Source organism: Populus nigra, chromosome 17 (assembly GCF_951802175.1).
Source record: "Populus nigra chromosome 17, ddPopNigr1.1, whole genome shotgun sequence".
NCBI lineage: Eukaryota > Viridiplantae > Streptophyta > Magnoliopsida > Malpighiales > Salicaceae > Populus > Populus nigra.
This window is the reverse complement of record NC_084868.1, coordinates 11,292,433-11,309,609: the sequence shown is the minus strand read 5'-3', so window position 1 is coordinate 11,309,609 and position 17,177 is coordinate 11,292,433. Positions and strand designations below refer to the sequence as shown.

The window sequence follows — 17,177 nt, the reverse complement described above, 5'->3', positions numbered from 1 at the left end:
TCTAAGAATTAATTGTGCTTTGCTTTGATTATGTATTCCAAATAACTGAAAAGTTGATTTTTTGTCTGCATTCTTCTTCTTCTTTGTCTGTGTTATTCTTTGGTCTTCTCTGTGTTTCTCTTTAGGAGTCGCTGCATCAGTTTGCTTAGGTTTTGTTATGATTGCTTCTTTGCAAGCGGACACCATAGATTACAAGAAGGTGGTGATAGAGGGGAATGAATCTGAAGCAGTAGCAGTACCAGCCTTCCAGGGGCAATCTCATTGACAATATTGATGTGGAGGATGGAGATGTTGTGGTTTTGGTTTTATATTCATATTAAATTTACAATTAGCTTAACATCAGTTTGCTTTAAAATTTAAAGCTTAATTTAATGTAAGGCTAAGCTAATTTAAAAAAAACAAAAAAAAAACTCATGGGATTAGGTTTCCCAGTTTTTTCCTTTAAAAAATGGGATTTAACCGAACCGGACCAGTACGGTTTGAACCGATTTCCGGTCCGGTTAATTTTATACAAAAATACTGTAATTCGGTTCGGTTGGTTTTTTAAGTCTAAACTGAACCGAACCGAACAGTGAACACCCCTAGCATTACCAATATCATTTCATTCTGACCCCGCAAAGAGTAATTCAATTTTCAAGTTAAGAAAAAGCTGAACTACATTTTAAAATACACAAGACCTTACAATTCACAAGAAGGCCAACCAAAATTACGAATAATTTACCTTTGGAGAACCAATGAAGAACCAGCTGGCAGATACACTGTGTATCGATGATCATGTATCGTCCAATGAATCTACTGGTGGCAGTAATTTACCTTTCTCCACTCCAATGAAGGCTTCAGATATAGCGCACGAGGCAATGAAAAAGTCCTAGCAGTTCTAGTCCCTAAAGCAATACAGATTGTCATACATCATGTGGTGTTTTTATAAGCTGATTTGAGTTCCAAAGCTAAGAGTGTGGCATTCCAGATTTCTCAGGTTAAGCTGCAAAACGTATGGAAATTATAGTTATTGGAAAATATTGTGGAAAGAAAAAATATTTTAGAAAAAACAGACAGGAAGAGAAAAAGGACAAATTTTGTGCTCCCAATCTCATGACAGTAAGTTATGAAACTATATTCTTGCGCCAATTTCTAACACTCAATTTCTCTTCTCATTCTTTGGTCAGTTTTCCTACTTCGTAAATGAACCAGAATTTAACATGCTAAGAAGAATAGCAACCCAAGACTTCACTATAGCAGAGCACAATGTAATATACTTTTATATTTCTAAACTAGAGTCATTTTAACATTGTTAGTAGCAGAGTGTGATAATACTAGCTGAGCAACCCTGACAATTTTTACATTCCTTATTCTCCCACTAAATCCATCTCTGTTGCTTTCATCTTCCCGACAAAATTTGTTGAGCAAACAAAGATAAAGTGACTTAACTATCATCGAATGCAGGTTGCATTATTAAAATGATTAGATCTTCCAGTGGCACTGACATCAAGCAACAGACTAACTTTTCTTCTCATTTTAGCAGAAGCGCTATTTTCTCTCTTAAATGAAATAATATTTTAACATGGATGGAAGTGGTGTTGAGGGATTTAAAACCTCTTGATGCTGGTGGGGATTTGGTTTGTTATCGAGTTGAATGGTGTAGAGGATCCATATAGCCAGCCAACAACTAGTTTGTGATCAAGGCTTCGTTGTCGTTATAAAAAAAAATATATTTTAGAAACAAACGATGAGTAAATCAGAAAGAGGAGGTCTTCCACGTGCTCCAAATCCAGAAAAGAACAAATGCAAGACATGAATCCACATGTAAACATGCATGATAAAAGCTTGTGTAACACAAGTTTAGGTTTAATTGTTTCAGACCCTGGAAAAATATAATACATATAAAAACTTACCACAACCACCATTCCAGTATTACAGAATTTAGGAATGGAAATAAGTCTCACCAACTGCCCTTCTGAACCTGCAATTACTTCAACATTAAATTTAACTGCGAGAAAATTCAACTACAATCTATTTTGCTTTATTTGTTAAGTATGAGATTATGAGAGAGTACCCTTTAAAATGCGAGTTCCATATGTATCTTGGTTACCAACAAAGTAAACATGAGGACAGCTCTCAATCAGGAAAGGATCCCTATCAGTGAAAGGATAACATCCTGAAAAACATTGTTGAGAGTGGATTCTTGAACTTGGAGCTCATGAAAAAAAAGTTGAATTTTAATTGCAAGTATTCCTGACGTCTTTGTTTGAATCCAAACAATCAAGCTTATATAAAAAAAAATGCAAAATCAATCGCTAAAATTTATGCTGTTAAAACATAAATATATAGCATAGCAGGTGTTTCTACCGAGTGTGTTAGGTGTTGTTGGTGCCAGATGCCTCCACTTTAACGTCCTTTCCATAAATTCAAGCTCATCCTTTCCCTCCGAATATTTTTTAAGATCATCAATGTTCTGACCTGACGTTCCAAGAATCCTGAAAAGGACAAGAGAAAAAAAAAACATTGTCAAAATGCATCTAATTATCACAGCTCGCTGTTGAATTATGCACTCATTTCTTACCTGACACCATCAAGCTCAAAACAATGAGGATTAGTACACGACCTAAAAGTGTTATAAGCTCTGGATCCAGGGAAAAGCCATCTGTTCAATGGCTGAAGTGAAAAGAGAAAAAAATCTTATAAGTTGAAGTGAGGATGCACATATATTCCCAAAAGAAGGAAAAGATAAAGAAAGGGTAAACCTGTTGAGGTAAAGAAAAGTTTGCTGGATCATTGGATCCTGGCATGATATCCACAGGCACACCTGCAGCAATCTAAACAGAGGTGTTAAACAGGGTGATCATGATAAGCAGATCCAAATGAAAGACAAAATGGGACAACAAAAGGTAACTAAAATATAATAGTCAAAATAACAAAAACAACCTGAGTCAACAAAATATCCAGCTCTTGAACTGGCTCAGAGAGCCTAGACTGATCCTTTGAAGCCAAATTCTGCCAAATGACCAGGGGACAAAAGATGGTTATCTTGTTTAGGTGACATGACACAATGTAGGATGTTCAATTCTGAAAAAAAATAAATCCCAGTAAATATTTCAACCGATAAAGCGAATTATCTACATATGTTGTTAATTCTTATAGTAGCTAATTAGCATAGTCTCTCTCTCCTTCTGCAGCCATCGATAGTTCATTCAGGTTTAATCAATGTAGCAAAAATAGCATAGCCGCTATCAGGGAAGCTACTCTTATATCTAAGCAGAGCACTAGCTTTCACTTTACACAATTTCACAGAGGCAGAAAAAAACAAAGATAATAGCACAAAGCATTTTATGGAAAGATAAAACAAAAATTGAAAAAGAGAACTTCAGAACTGCAACTGGATAAAGGAGACAGGAAAAGTATAAAACTCTTACCTGTCCATTTAGAAGACCAAGGGGAATTTCCACGGAATTACCTGCAATCACAACATGAACTATCTCTGCTGCAATACCCTGTTCCTGTTCAGTTAAGAATTTCAAGCAAGATAGGCAGCAGACCAGCCTTAAAAAAAAAAAAAAAAAACCAAGAAACTGCAAATACCTTTTCATCTCCCAAATGTCCTGTTATATGATCCACAAGAAGCTGAAATTGGAGAGGGTTTGATAAGCTGCTTCCAGCATTCACCCCAGAAATAAAAACAACATACTTATCCTCTCCTGTATACAATTGGAATTGAATTCTTTAAACCAATACTAGCAGAAAACACAAGTGTTAAGTCTAAAAGACAATTTTACTTCTCAAAGAAAAATAAAAGGTGAGCTCCAAAAAGATAACATGGGAAATGGAATCCAAATATCAAACTTAAGAAGGGTCAAAGTCTACATTATTGAAATAGGCATTAAGTGATTCATCTACTAAGGAAGCAGCTTGAAATTCACATTCAAAGTTTCAACAGATAACGAGATTTTGATCCTCATTTTTTTTTCATCTTTAAGTTATACTGTGTTTTCTTTTTTAATCTTTTAGGTCATAATTTGTGAAACTAGTCCCAAATGTATTTCTCGTATGTTAAAACTTCTTGTAACAAAAACTCCATGCTAGTTAGTAATTCCAAAATGCTTCTGTAAATACAATTTGTTTGCCAATAAATTTAAAATTTATCTTTCAATTCTATGAAGCTTTTATTAGATCCAAAGCAAATAGATGACAATGCAGATGAATACATCTTCAAAAGGACATAATGAATAGGGACGTTTATAAGCAACAAATAGAAAGATATGTATATATCTGATCCAGGTAGAAAAAAAAATCACGAATATGGATGCCAGAAATATAACTCATATCATACTTGATTTAAGTTGGGGTTCAATCTGTGGTGCTAAACCAGCTTCAAGGACATCTAGCACCATAAAGTCACCAGCACCAGTTTCCTTTCCATGCAAAGCGACAACAACACCTATCAAATGCATCACATCACCACAAAATCAACATGTGTGAAAAGCAAATATTAAAAAATTATCGCTCAACAACTTGTAGAAAACAAATAGTTCCATGAGAACTATTCCTAACTTAGTCATCCACACAATTCCAGTCCAACCATATATTTATGTTTTAAAAACAAAAGTATGAGGAGCATGGAATTATTACCACATGATTTTCATGTCATAAACAGATAATGCCTGACAAAAGCATGAATGCAAGACAAGAAGAACAGTGATCAACCAGGCCTTAGCAATTTGTTGCCAAAAAGAGATTAAGATGTTGTGCTGCTCTAATATCTGCCAACAAACTGCATTCGATCTCACAAGAGTTTATTATTTCTCGTGCATGAGAGATACCTGTGACATATACTGAAGGTGAAAGCACGGTGCCACCAAGCTTAACTCTTCCACTTTCATCTTCCAAAACCAAATGATCATCTGGATGCATGAAGTTATGAGGCTTGACAAGAGGCAATGCAGATCTCTGCACATTGCACTCAAGTTTTTTTTAAAAATCAAACACCTTAGCAACCTAATTTGTTTTCTCAATTTCAAGAAAAAAAATAGAAATAATAAGATCATGAAATTATTATTAACAACCACATACCTCCTTCGAGTATTCATCAAGAATGCAAGGTTTAAGTTTCATGTGCTTGTACAGGGTTCCAACAATGATGCATTCCTTGCCTTCTTCCAATTCCAAAACTGTACAAACTGCAACAAAAAGAAGCTGGCTAAGAAAAACTACTCCATGCAACTTAAAACCATTTAGCATTATCATATCATTAAAAATTCAAGCTAACTACATCCAAGACCCTTACAAAAGCCGGAAATGAAGAAACTTGGAAAATAAGCCAACCAGGAAATTTATCAACACCATGTACAATTAGCCAGTACCCATCAAGAAAGTGACCTAACGTGCACGAACTCAAACATAAACCTTCACAACAAACTAATTTCATTGAAATCCTAGAACCAATGACAAAATTTTCAAATTATGTATGAACTAAATCAACAAAAACCTATAAAAGAAAAGAAAAGAAATGGCAAAGAAAAAAAGAAACGCAAATGCTAAAACCCTAAGCCTTAAATATCAGCATAACTTACGAATTCCCTCTTACATACCAGCCCATCAGCAAAATAACAAGACACCTACATAAAAGATCTCCGCAAAGACCCCAACTTCACTCTAAAAAGATAACCATTCCAGAAATTACTCCTCCCTTCTTCCAAAATTAGAACATTTAATGCCATAATTAAGCTCAAAACACACAACAAATCAAAACCCAAATCACCTAAACGAACAAAAAATGCAACAATTAACTTCAATTCAACAAAAAAAAAGAAGGAAAAGAAAGATAGAGAGATACCAGGGACATGGGGTTTCCAATGGGTAACAAGAGAGTAAAGCAGAGTCCTCATCATGTGAAGACGAGCAAAGTATATTTGACTGTATTGCTGACCTCTGTACGCCTCATTTTGAATCTCAAATGTCTCATCCTGCAGTATTAGCAACACTTTTGAGAAAACAAAAGGAAGCTTTGAAGCTCCACTGGTATTTTTTTTTAACAAGAGAAGAATGGGAAGAGATAACGGGAGATAGTGACCAGGGATTGGTAAGTGGATTGCTTTCTCTGAAGATTTTTCTCTGTGTCGATTTCCATTGCAGCCATGGCGGGAAAACAGAAACAAATAGCAGCAGCACCCAGCACTTTCACTCGGCTCTCCCTCCATCAGTGCAGCGGGTCCTTAAATGACAGTCCTCGTGCACTGGCATTATAAGGATTATTATCTGTCAACAGAGATCCTCGACCGAACGGGGATGTAGCTCAAATGGTAGAGCGCTCGCTTTGCATGCGAGAGGCACGGGGTTCGATCCCCCGCATCTCCATTTTCTTCTTTTTTCTATGCCTTCAAATATATGTCATAAAAAATGGGGATGATTTTGTCAGTTGGAGTTTAATGAATTTCTCTTTGCTTTTTAATTAATGACTTGTTCAAAAAGAGGATTCCTTTGTTGCTAGTTTTGTATTATTTTTTTTAGATTACGAGAGGATGATAGGATAAAGGAGATTTTGAGGTTATTTTGGAATGTATTTTTTAAATTTTAGTTTTTTAAAAAAACAACTAATTATTTTTTTATATTTTTATATCGTTTTGATGTGTTGATTTAAAAAAAATATTATTTTAAAATAAAAAATTTTAAAAAATAATCATTAGATACTTTTTTTTTAGTTTAACATGAGTGTCCGGGCTAATTTGCACGCACCTCGACTAATTTCACGGGCCCTGAAGTTAACGACAATGTAAGTCTCCAGTGGCCATTGTATGAGCAACCACATGGCTCAAATCTAGATTACAGAGAGACCAAATCTCTTGGTCCCAAGATTTTATAATCGGACCACCACCCAAATAGTTTCATTAGATATTCTATTAAACAATGGAAAGGGAGAGGAAGAGAATTTTTTAAAGGGTTGAAATTAAGAAAGTCTTTCTAGAAGGGATCAAAACTTAAATTTTAATATTTTGGTTCTAAAATTAAAATTATTTTTTGAAGTGGGCATAACATTAATGTTTTTTTTAGGGCCCGAGCTCCTGCCAATGTTCCATATAAAATTAACCAATATTTTTATTAGTTGAATAAAATCTTAATCAAGATGACAATTTGTCTTACCCTGTAGCTCTCTCTTTTGTCACGCTATCTCCTCCTCTCCACTCGTCATGCCTGTGCTTTCCTTTCACTTAAATTGCAACTTAATCCTTATACTTTCGAGAAATTAATAAATTAGTTGTTTTAGCTCAAAGCACTTTATGCTGAATTCCTATACGTCTAACAACCAAATATTGTGAATTTTGACAAGGAAAATGTAGTTAATGAATTATGGTGAAAATTGGTTGGTGGCTTTTAGAACTTTGATAGATTTTATTTGATGGAATTATTGTAAAAAAATGAAAGGATATTTAAAATTAATTGATTCATTTCCTATAATACTCTTCAAGTTGTGAATACATGATATTTTTGGATAATTTCAGAGGGAAAAAATAAATAGTTGACATGATATTTATTTATTTTTCTTATATTATATGTAAAATACACCGGGAGCTCAGGGAATGAATTGTAAAGGGAGTGAAAATTAAGGGAAGTTAAAATAAATCATCCTTGTAAAAAACCCCTTTTTAACAAAATAAACAAAGAGAAATTATTTGCTCAATATAATATACATGCCATATTTGTGGGTAAAATACCAACAATTCAAGCAAAATATGGGATAGACAAGATCCATTGTTATTTATTTTTTGAAAAGATTATTGTATATCCAACTCTTTTAAATATAATTATAAAATATAATACAATAATTGATTTACAAAAGAACTTGAGTTATTGAGTTTTTAAATTAACTCATACGTCACTGAATCAATTAAAATTCATAAATTTTATTAAAACAAATATTTTTTTATTTTAGTGTTAATTTTTTTAGATTAACATGAGTGTTTAGATCAGCTTGCGCGTACCTCGACTAATCCCATAAACCTTGAAGTTAACTACCATGTAAGTTTCTAGTGGTCATGAGGTTTGTAAGATTCGAATTGATAACCTCTAGAAAACAAATCTAGAATCTGACCAGTTAAACTATACCTCTCAGAGCTATTTTAGTATTAATTTTATTAGGTTTAGTTAGGTTAATTTAGTCATTAAAAATCTAATCAAGTTAATATCTTTTTGTAATTCAACTAGAAATTAAGCACCTCTCTAGTTTTCTAAGTTAATTTATCGTCGACGGCGAGTTTAACAACCCTGCTTTTAAATTGAGAAAAAAAAACCGAAGGACTAACTTCATTATTCTCATAGAAAACAAGGACTGAGTTGTAATGTGCTCATATCACATGTAACGTGTTTGCTGTTTTCATGTATTCTCAAATATAGAATTTATTTATTTAAGATTAAAAAAAAAGGAGTAAAAACCGGTTCGTGCTCGAACCATGACAGAACAGACGAATACAATAGACAGTACCGAAAGAAAAATCTCAGCTGCTCTTCAAATTTATGGCTTCTTCATCATCATCTTCCTTAATTCAAGGATGCTCAGTTCCTCCAATCTCTGCACTTCGCTCACGCCTTTCTCCTTCGCTCTGTTCGTTTCAATCTTTGACCAAGTTACCAGAGAATTGCCGGAGGAGCCCAGGCTACTGGGGAATCCGCCGGAGAATGACCTGCACCGCTATGGTGCAGCAGGCTGTACAGGGAGGATCTCCAGCAACCTATGCTAAGGAAATGGAGAGACTCGCTGCTAAGGAATCTCTGCTTCTCGCTGTAATTACTCTCTATCTCTCTCCTCTTCCTTAGATTATAAGAAACTTTATTCGTTTCTCTGTTTTGAGGTTAAATTCGATGCAATTTAATGATTTATGTGTACAATTGAATTTTTTGGAATGGACATCTGCGTATACATGTTTTTTATTATTATTATTTATGCTAAAAACGTTGCTGTACAATCAACTGTATAAAACTGAAGTAGTTAAGAGTGCCAAGCCCCAATTCCTGCAAAAAGAAAATGTTGACTCCGATCAAAATATCCCGAACCATTCTATTAACCTTCACTACCTGTTTTCTTTGTTAAAAAATAACCCCCCAATGATTCATTTCCTTCAAGTAGATAGCATATACATGATGCCATGCGAATATGGGATGTGAATTTTAGCAAAAACAAAAAACACAAATGGCTCTTTCTCAGATTATTCTTGGACTGAAAAAATTTAATATCCCAATCCCACATGCAAGATTATTTGCCCTGCAAATTATTCTTGCATCTGGAGATGAGAAAAATAAGTGAATGTTCTTGCTCTCTGATGCTTGATTACATAGGGAATGGACAGGATTAATGCTTCTTGCTGTATATATCTTTCTTTCGTTTGTTGATGCAGCCTTTTTAGGATAGCTGATAGAGCTGTGAAGCATGTTTTTTGGAATGTGTCAAGAGGCCCGTAACAGTTTGTGCCAATGAAAGTTGTTCTGAACAGGGAAAGATTATGCCACAAATGGCTGTCTGTAATCCTGCCTTTGCTTCAGATCTTCCAGGAAGCCATGTCCAATCATTTCCTTGAATAACAGCAGCAACTGCTGCATTCTCTTGGATATTTGAATAAAAAATAAACCTTTGCCCAAAAGCCTGGATCAATAGGCCCTTGGCGTCAATTGTCCCGCCAAAGGAATGCCATTTTGCCATTACAAATGATGTAATCAGTATGACTCCAGCTACTGGTCTAAGCTTCATAAGCTTTCTCAAGCTTTGAAAAGAATCCCTGATTCACTAATTCACAGAATTATAGCAATAATTTGTATGGCAAACACCAATACCCTTGCTTTAAATGTTGGTCATTTATAGTTTGTTTGATTAAAACAGTAAATTGTATGGCTTTGGAAATTCTTGATGTTTGTTAAGATTTTCTTTTAATGTTTGTCTAATGCTATGCTATTGATTTAGTTCAAAGATTCTGGGGGCTTTGAAGCTCTGGTCACTGGAAAGACAACAGATATGCAGCGGATTGATGTGAATGAAAGAATAACTGGTCTTGAGCGGCTTAATCCAACACCTCGACCAACTACGTAGGTGCTTAACAAAGCACTTCAATTTGCTTCTATGTTGTTTTTGTGAGATGTTTATTTGTTTATCAATATACAGGTCACCATTTTTGGAAGGTCGATGGAATTTTGAGTGGTTTGGAGCTGGAAGCCCTGGATTATCTGCTGCGAGGTTTATATTTGAGTGAGTACCATATTGACGAGTCTTTGTTTCTAAATTGCATTTTTCATGCTTTTCTAACTCCTACTATGAATGTGATAATTTTTATTGTTGCAATAGTCTTACATGGGAATCCTAACTTCAACTGGGTTAGTCAATTTGAATGGCAGTTGATTGTCTTGCTTGTTGCAGGAGATTTCCTTCAAATTTGGCTAATTTGTCCAAAATGGACGTGGTGATTAAGGATGGAAATGCAAAGGTTACTGCACATATGAAACTATTATACTCGGTATCCTTCCATCTTTGAATGCCCTAGTCGCAATATCTGCAAAAACGTGTGATCAATGAAAGAAATTAGAAAAATACCCTTGCACAAAATTTCTTAAAAATAAAGGAGAAGTTTCTTATACCCGCATACTGCAAGCAGAATCTTACTGAGAAGCGTACTTTATGAAGATGTTGGCTAGTTGAGTTAAAACCAAGGTCTAAATTTATGCACGATCAAAATACACCTCAAAACTAGTGTCCTGCAGTTAACATTTGCTTAAATTGATATATATAATAATGACATACCTGCTGATAGTGATATCTGTGTAATGGAAATGAAGTAACCATAAATGTCATGGAATTGATATAGTGACCGTGATCAGATGAAGACAACCTCCAGTTGATACCGTTGTAAATTTATGTTTTTTCTTGTTTTATGCTTTTGAGCTTTGGTTTGAATTCTTCTGTGTACTGCAGATAGAAAGCAAATTCATTCTGTCCTCCAAGTTAACAGTGGAGGGACCTCTCAGAATGAAAGAGGAATATGTTGAAGGGATCCTTGAGACACCAACAGTCATTGAAGAAACAGTACCTGAACAGCTAAAAGGTGCATTTGGTCAGGCTCTTAGCACAGTCCAACAGATTCCTGTTTCTATTAGGGATGCCTTTTCTAGCGGGCTGAAAATTCCTCTATGTAAGCATTTTGATACTTGGATCATTTCCTTTCTATCTTATTTACAATTCTTCTTCCTAGCCAGCAAAGAAGAATAGAGAATATCTGGACCTCAAGCCATATAAGTTATGAAGCGACAGGCATTTTGTTGTCCCTGTACCCCAGCCCCTTGACTATAACTTCAACTTTCCATTGTCCTGGACATTTTAGGGATGCTCCCTTCTAGCAACTCATAATGCTGTAATTGTAGCTTGAAATTCACATTGCTCATCTGTTCTACATATCAGGATGTCTAACTCTTTCTATGCTGTTCTGCCAATTACATGCAATGTTTCTGCTAATCTTCTTTAAAAACAATCAAAATTTTGAGTCAGAAACCTGTCCTGAGGTGTTTGCGAATATCATATGCATCTCTGAAGTTTTCGTTTGTGCTTCTAATTATTTATAGATATGTAAGAATTTCCAAATAAAACTGTTTTTCTTTTTAATTTATCATTGATTAGTTCTTTATCTACTACTTAATAATCATCAATTAAAGTCTTCTACAGTTTTTTGTGTTTTTCTGAATTGTGTTCCATCGGTATACCAAGGATGGTATTAGAACACTGTATTTAAAAAAGTTTACCTTGCAGTGTACATGATAAATAGTGAGACATTTTATGTGTGCTGTTATTAACCAACTGCATGTGCTTAGACCTACTATGATGTCGTCAGCAATAGAGATTAATTCTAATCCATTAAGTGTAAGGGGTCTAGAAATTCCACTCTCTTTCAATATATTGGGTCCCTTGGAATTGATTTAGGAATATGGGATGATGATCTCGTTTCAAAGTTCTAATTTTCTTTTCTTTTTTTCATAGTACTGGGAGTTATTTACTTCTAATATCCTGCTCAATGCAACAAATTTTGAATGAAAAGAAACTCGAGTTTCAGGGTTTATAAGGTTATAATACCTAATGATGCTGTGCTTTTCATGCTTGGATGTTTGCAAATTGCTAAGTTCATTTCTCTATGCCTGCAGCTAGTACTTTCCAGAGACTCTTCATGATTTCTTATCTTGATGATGAGATACTTGTGAGTATTCAACTTATATAATTTATCACATCATTTTGCAGTTATAAGCATCTTGTCCTTGGATTATCATCCAAGTGTTCTCATTGCAAAAGTGGATGAAAAGTGCATATATATAGGATTAATCTGCCATCTGAATTTTGTTTCATTAGAACCTCAAGAAAAGTCTTTGCATAAATTGCAAAAGGAATTAAATATGAAAATTTCATTAGTACATGTGATGTTTCATTCTCATGTGATAATGTAAAAAAGAAAAGAAAAGAATCTTTAGGAATTCTAGACTACTATCTATTGTGCTTATTAACTAGAAGAACTATCATGGGTGGGGATGTCTCCATCTACCTAGAGTCAAGAAGGCTCATACATAATAAATGATGTCACCTAACTTTTCTCCTGGCTCTCTTATAAGAAGCTTGAACTTGTCCATTTGGTCTTCATTCCTTACCCATTCCTATCATCTCTTGTAGCCATTTTAGATTCAACACATAATATGGTACGTGTTAGGTACAGATATAGCCTGTGAAATATAATCACTTGTATTGTTTTGCCAAAGGATGGTCATGCAGAAATACCTTGCATGGACATAAATCTATATTTTAACCACATCATTCATTTGCGAAAGAAAAGGATAATCTCAGAATTAGCAGCTAGTTTTGTGACAGATATGTAGGAACGTGAACCAGGAGAGGTAGACATTATCAAATTAATTATGAGTCTTTTCCTGGTTTTTGACACAGATTCTAAGGGATTCAACTGGAGTACCCGAAGTTGTTACAAGGTTGGATGCACCAGCCTCTCTAATGGCAGAACCAATTGCAGAGTATGAGAGCTAGAGATGTGAAAACAGACTGTTTATTATTTTTTCTCCACCCTCTAATACAATGTAGAGTCAACAATCTCTCCCTCCCTCTCTCTCAATCAGTCTCAATAAGATGGGGGATTCATTCCCTTGTATGCTTATTTGCTCGTTTGATTTTGTTCATTAAATGCTTGCTGATTGGAAATATAACGCTTCACTGACAAAGATTGTTGAAGCTTTCCTCTCAGAAGTGTTCTCGAGGTTTAATCAAGTTGTTGGTTTCTATTCAAAATTAGTGGGCGGATACCGTGGATTTGTTTGAGGGTCACCATCTGCGCATACTTTCAACCCTCGTGGTTTTGTCTAATTCTCTATTTCATACAACACTTGCAATCTGTACAGTTCCATAGTACTAAGCATAAAATCATTTGACAAAGTGTATTATTTACTGCTTGAAAATGAAAGCTTTTGCCAAAAGTTGTAGAGGATTGAAAAAAATATTGAGAAGAGTTTGGTGAGAAGTGTGAATATGATTGATTAAGAGGGTGCCGTGCGGTGTTGCGACAATGTGCTTTGCTGTAATGCTTCTAAAACCTCAACGCATATTGTTTCGAAAGCTTGCCTTTAGGTCACTCTGAGAGAAGGATTTTTGCCCTCCTGTCCATGTTATATAGTTCTTCCTTCTCAGGGCTTTCCTCGGACTCCAATACATATGTAGTTAGATATTCATCCCAATTTTCTAATCGGGTTTCTTTTGACTTTGGCAGAAGTAATGGCTGGCAATCGCCAACAGCCATTAATAATGCTGGAAATAGCCATTAGTGGGAGGGAAGGTATCAAAATTTGTGGTACCAAATAGAAGGGCTGGTCAGTTTATAGTGTTCTTAATTTGTGATTATCGGAATGATCTGAATGGCTTTTCAACTTAACAAATTCAGAGTGTCTAAGAAACTGAACACTGACATTTACATATATATATAAAAAAAGAAGCAAGAAAGCAATGAGAATGACGATCTCCAAAGAGGATTCTATTGATTACATGTATGCTTAGCCCCTTTGACTTGCATTAAGTACCCATGGGAGAGCTGAAGTGGAAATTACATTGTAAACCAGATTGACAGGTCCAAATCTAAAAGAAATACGAATGAGTAAATCAAGCTCGTTGATGAAAATGAAGATAAATATTTTTAATATGACTGATAGATTGGGCTGGGGACTTTATGAAGGCATTTCTACAAACTTTGTTCTCTAAAAGGTCAGCTAAATGTCATCATATGAAGTTCTGTTCATACCTAAGCTGACGTTTCAGAGTTTTCCTTATTTTCAAGAGTTTTATTTAATTCGAGTTTTATTAGTTAGTCTGATTTATTTTATTAGTTTAACAATTTGGTGTGCCTTATTAACATTTGAATAATCAGGGTTTATAGTTTAATATTAAAATCAGAAATCCCTTTACAATTTAGTTGTAGTTTTCATATCTGTGAAATCATGATTTCTTCCCATTCTTGTGTAAATTGTTCTTGGCTTGTCGACAAATTAATAGTGGAAGCCTATATATGGCCTCCGATCCCTTTATACTGCTCGGGGGCTCGCATCTGGTTCTAATGGCAAGCCTTACCAGTCAGAATCAGATATGCCATTCCCAAAACAATCCCAACTCGAACCCATAATGCTTTCAAACCCCATTGGAACCTTTCCAACATCCAGTAAACCTCGACCTGCAAGTGTTAGCATTAGGACTTGATCATGGCCTAGAATATGGGGAGCTCATGGATTTAAATCTTAGGTCTTCCTGCCATGGCGATGGGGTCTCCTTCTACAAAACCTCATCGATCCAAGAGGTGTTGTGGCCTAAGATCACTAGTCCAAGCCGTCAAATTAAGAAATATTCAACATTAACCCATGCCAGGTAAGTTACCCTTTAGCTCTTGGTAAGGGGTAATGGTTCAATTATCTTTTGACGAGCCGCCTCAAACACTAACTAATAATACTGCAATTTGCAAATACTTACAGTTTAGAAAATCGTTGACTTGTGACTGTTCTTCCCAAGTCATTGTTTAATAAAAATCTTACCAACACACTTGGGTTTTATTGGTAAAGAGCGAACGATTTCTTCTTGTCATATTTATAATCAAGCTGTCATTTTATTCTGCTACCAACGCATTTAAAATAGAAAATATAAGTTTTACATCGCCAAATACAGATTAGACTTTATAATCAACGAAGATATATATTTCAGTTTGGAATCAATTAATGAATCCTTCATGGATCCATAAATGAGTTGATAGCTTTAGAAATTAATTTTTTTGAATTGTTGCAAATTAATATCTATTGGTTAATTATATATAGAAACAATTAATTATATATATATATATACACACACTTCTCAAAATAAAAAATAGGCAAGTATTATTTTACTCTAAAAAAGCAATTTAGGATATATAATAAACAATGCTATAGAAAATATACAAGATTGAAGAAATTGTTAATCGAAGATTATCGATAATCTTTCAAATTAGCAGGAAAAATGATTTCACATATAGGACTTGTACATGTCGTATTCCAACAATTACTAGTATTGATAGTGAAGCTACACAGATAGCTTCCTTAGGGTTAATTTTTGAAGTCACTCAAGATCCCGACAACATTCACTGCATATATGGTGATATTTGTGGATAATTAGCTAAAATTTAGAGAGAGCGAGAGAGAGAAGGAGACAGATGAGGAGACAGATGCATGCACGATGTACAAAGATATTAATGAGAGACGGCTAGCTGTAATAAAAATCAATTCTTGAAATACAATATAAGTCTTTCAAGAAAAGTAATTTATTGATCAAATATATATATAAATGTGTTAAGAGTTTTGCACGTTCATGTGTGGTCTACCAAACCCTAAATATGTTCTTCACTGAGTGAGAGAGCGAGAGAGACCCTCATAGATAAGACATGGGTCATCGCCCCGTCGACCCAAATGAAAGAAACAAGAGCAATCAGAAATTTTAGGAAAATTAAGAAAAATATATTTTCAATTTACTTCTATCACATTCAAATAGCAGAAAATGCAATTTCTGGTCTACAAGTTAGAAAAAAATAAAAAGAAGATTGTCCCCTTGTATTTACATCAAGAGAAATCAAATAGAGATTGGGAAAATTAGAAAATATGGACATAATGATATGCAGAAGAACTCAGTTAATCAAACCATCTAAATTAGATCCATATTATATATATCCAAAAGGAAAAAAAAGCCTGGTATAATCAAGCTTGTGCAAGGGAATAAAAGGAAAACCATTATTGATCTAGGCAAGTTGAGTCTGTCCAAGCTCATGTATGTGATTAGCGTCCATTGGCAGCAATGGAAATTCACCAAGTTCTTGAATGAAGCCATCCAAGTCTGTAAATCCACCTAGGAAGCTTCCTGAATATGCTCCATTCCACATTTCTTCTTCCTCCTTAACTCTTTCTCTAGACCCCAGACTACTCCCAAACCCACTTCTCGGCTCAACTTTCTTGGTCATAACAGGCTTTTCTTCACATAAGTCTCTGTTGCAGTTTCTTGGTTGATCTTGTGTTCTTGCCCTTCTTGGTTTCTGCCTGCAACCCCCCTTTTGATCACTTGGTTTCCCTGTGAGTCTTTGTACCAACTCTCTGAAGTTCGCGGCATCTGTCTTGATGATTTCTGGAGCAAAGATGTGAATTATGCGTATCTTTGGCTTGACTTTGGCTATTGTGTGTGAGTTTTTATGCATGGTGATTGGCGATGGAGTAATTGAAGTAGGGATACAAGCTGCTGGTTGTTTCCTCATCATAAGTTCCTCCATTAATATTGAAGATGTTTTGATATGATCAGAAACAGATAGATAGAGAGAGAGAGAGAGAGAGAGAGGTGAGGGAGTTGGTGTAGTTGTTTAGAGGAGAAGAGAGGGTTAGCTTGTATATAGAGGGGGAAGGAGAACTCACAAGAAAGATTTGTTTAGTGGCAGGACGAAAGGAGAAATTTTTAAGACAGAAACAAGCTGTCTGCTTAGAGGAAGGATTGTACGACGAAATGGCAAGGACGACTCAATAAAGTAATAGAACCCATTGGCCCCACAATTTCCCTATTAAAAATTACCTTTTAATATATACAACTGTCTAGGTTTATTGTGTGTATTTTGAGAGGGGGAGGA

The 17,177-nt window shown here is 34.9% G+C and overlaps 3 protein-coding genes and 1 non-coding gene across 5 annotated transcripts; 2 read left to right on the top strand and 2 right to left on the bottom strand.

Moving 5' to 3' along the window:
• Positions 1-587: 587 nt before the first annotated feature.
• Positions 588-6,259, bottom strand: LOC133677424 (DNA polymerase delta small subunit-like). Of its 2 annotated transcripts, none has more exons than XM_062099483.1 (14): positions 6,065-6,259; positions 5,828-5,957; positions 5,065-5,171; positions 4,815-4,941; positions 4,325-4,432; positions 3,577-3,692; positions 3,411-3,488; positions 2,923-2,991; positions 2,742-2,813; positions 2,561-2,652; positions 2,347-2,474; positions 2,054-2,155; positions 1,893-1,960; positions 588-982 (listed from the first exon to the last, which is right to left on the bottom strand). In XM_062099483.1, exons 1-14 carry the CDS (start codon positions 6,128-6,130, stop codon positions 923-925), a joined length of 1,323 nt encoding a protein of 440 aa, XP_061955467.1. In that variant the 5' UTR covers positions 6,131-6,259; the 3' UTR covers positions 588-922. The 2 variants fall into 2 exon arrangements, with proteins under 2 accessions (XP_061955467.1, XP_061955466.1); XM_062099482.1 differs by having other exon boundaries at positions 3,411-3,494; positions 6,065-6,255.
• Positions 6,260-6,275: 16 nt separating this feature from the next.
• Positions 6,276-6,348, top strand: TRNAA-UGC (transfer RNA alanine (anticodon UGC)). Its single transcript has one exon. It is a non-coding gene; the product is annotated as a tRNA-Ala (tRNA).
• A 2,073-nt stretch (positions 6,349-8,421) lies between these two features.
• LOC133676656 (probable plastid-lipid-associated protein 13, chloroplastic) lies at positions 8,422-13,300 on the top strand. The gene is made up of 7 exons (XM_062098371.1): positions 8,422-8,769; positions 9,941-10,062; positions 10,139-10,222; positions 10,391-10,487; positions 10,943-11,159; positions 12,160-12,212; positions 12,947-13,300. The coding sequence occupies exons 1-7, from the start codon at positions 8,503-8,505 to the stop codon at positions 13,040-13,042; spliced, it is 936 nt and encodes a 311-aa protein (XP_061954355.1). The 5' UTR covers positions 8,422-8,502; the 3' UTR covers positions 13,043-13,300.
• A 2,801-nt stretch (positions 13,301-16,101) lies between these two features.
• Positions 16,102-17,032, bottom strand: LOC133676428 (VQ motif-containing protein 25-like). The gene has a single exon (XM_062098072.1). It carries the CDS (start codon positions 16,827-16,829, stop codon positions 16,308-16,310), a length of 522 nt encoding a protein of 173 aa, XP_061954056.1. The 5' UTR covers positions 16,830-17,032; the 3' UTR covers positions 16,102-16,307.
• Between the last annotated feature and the right edge of the window lie 145 nt (positions 17,033-17,177).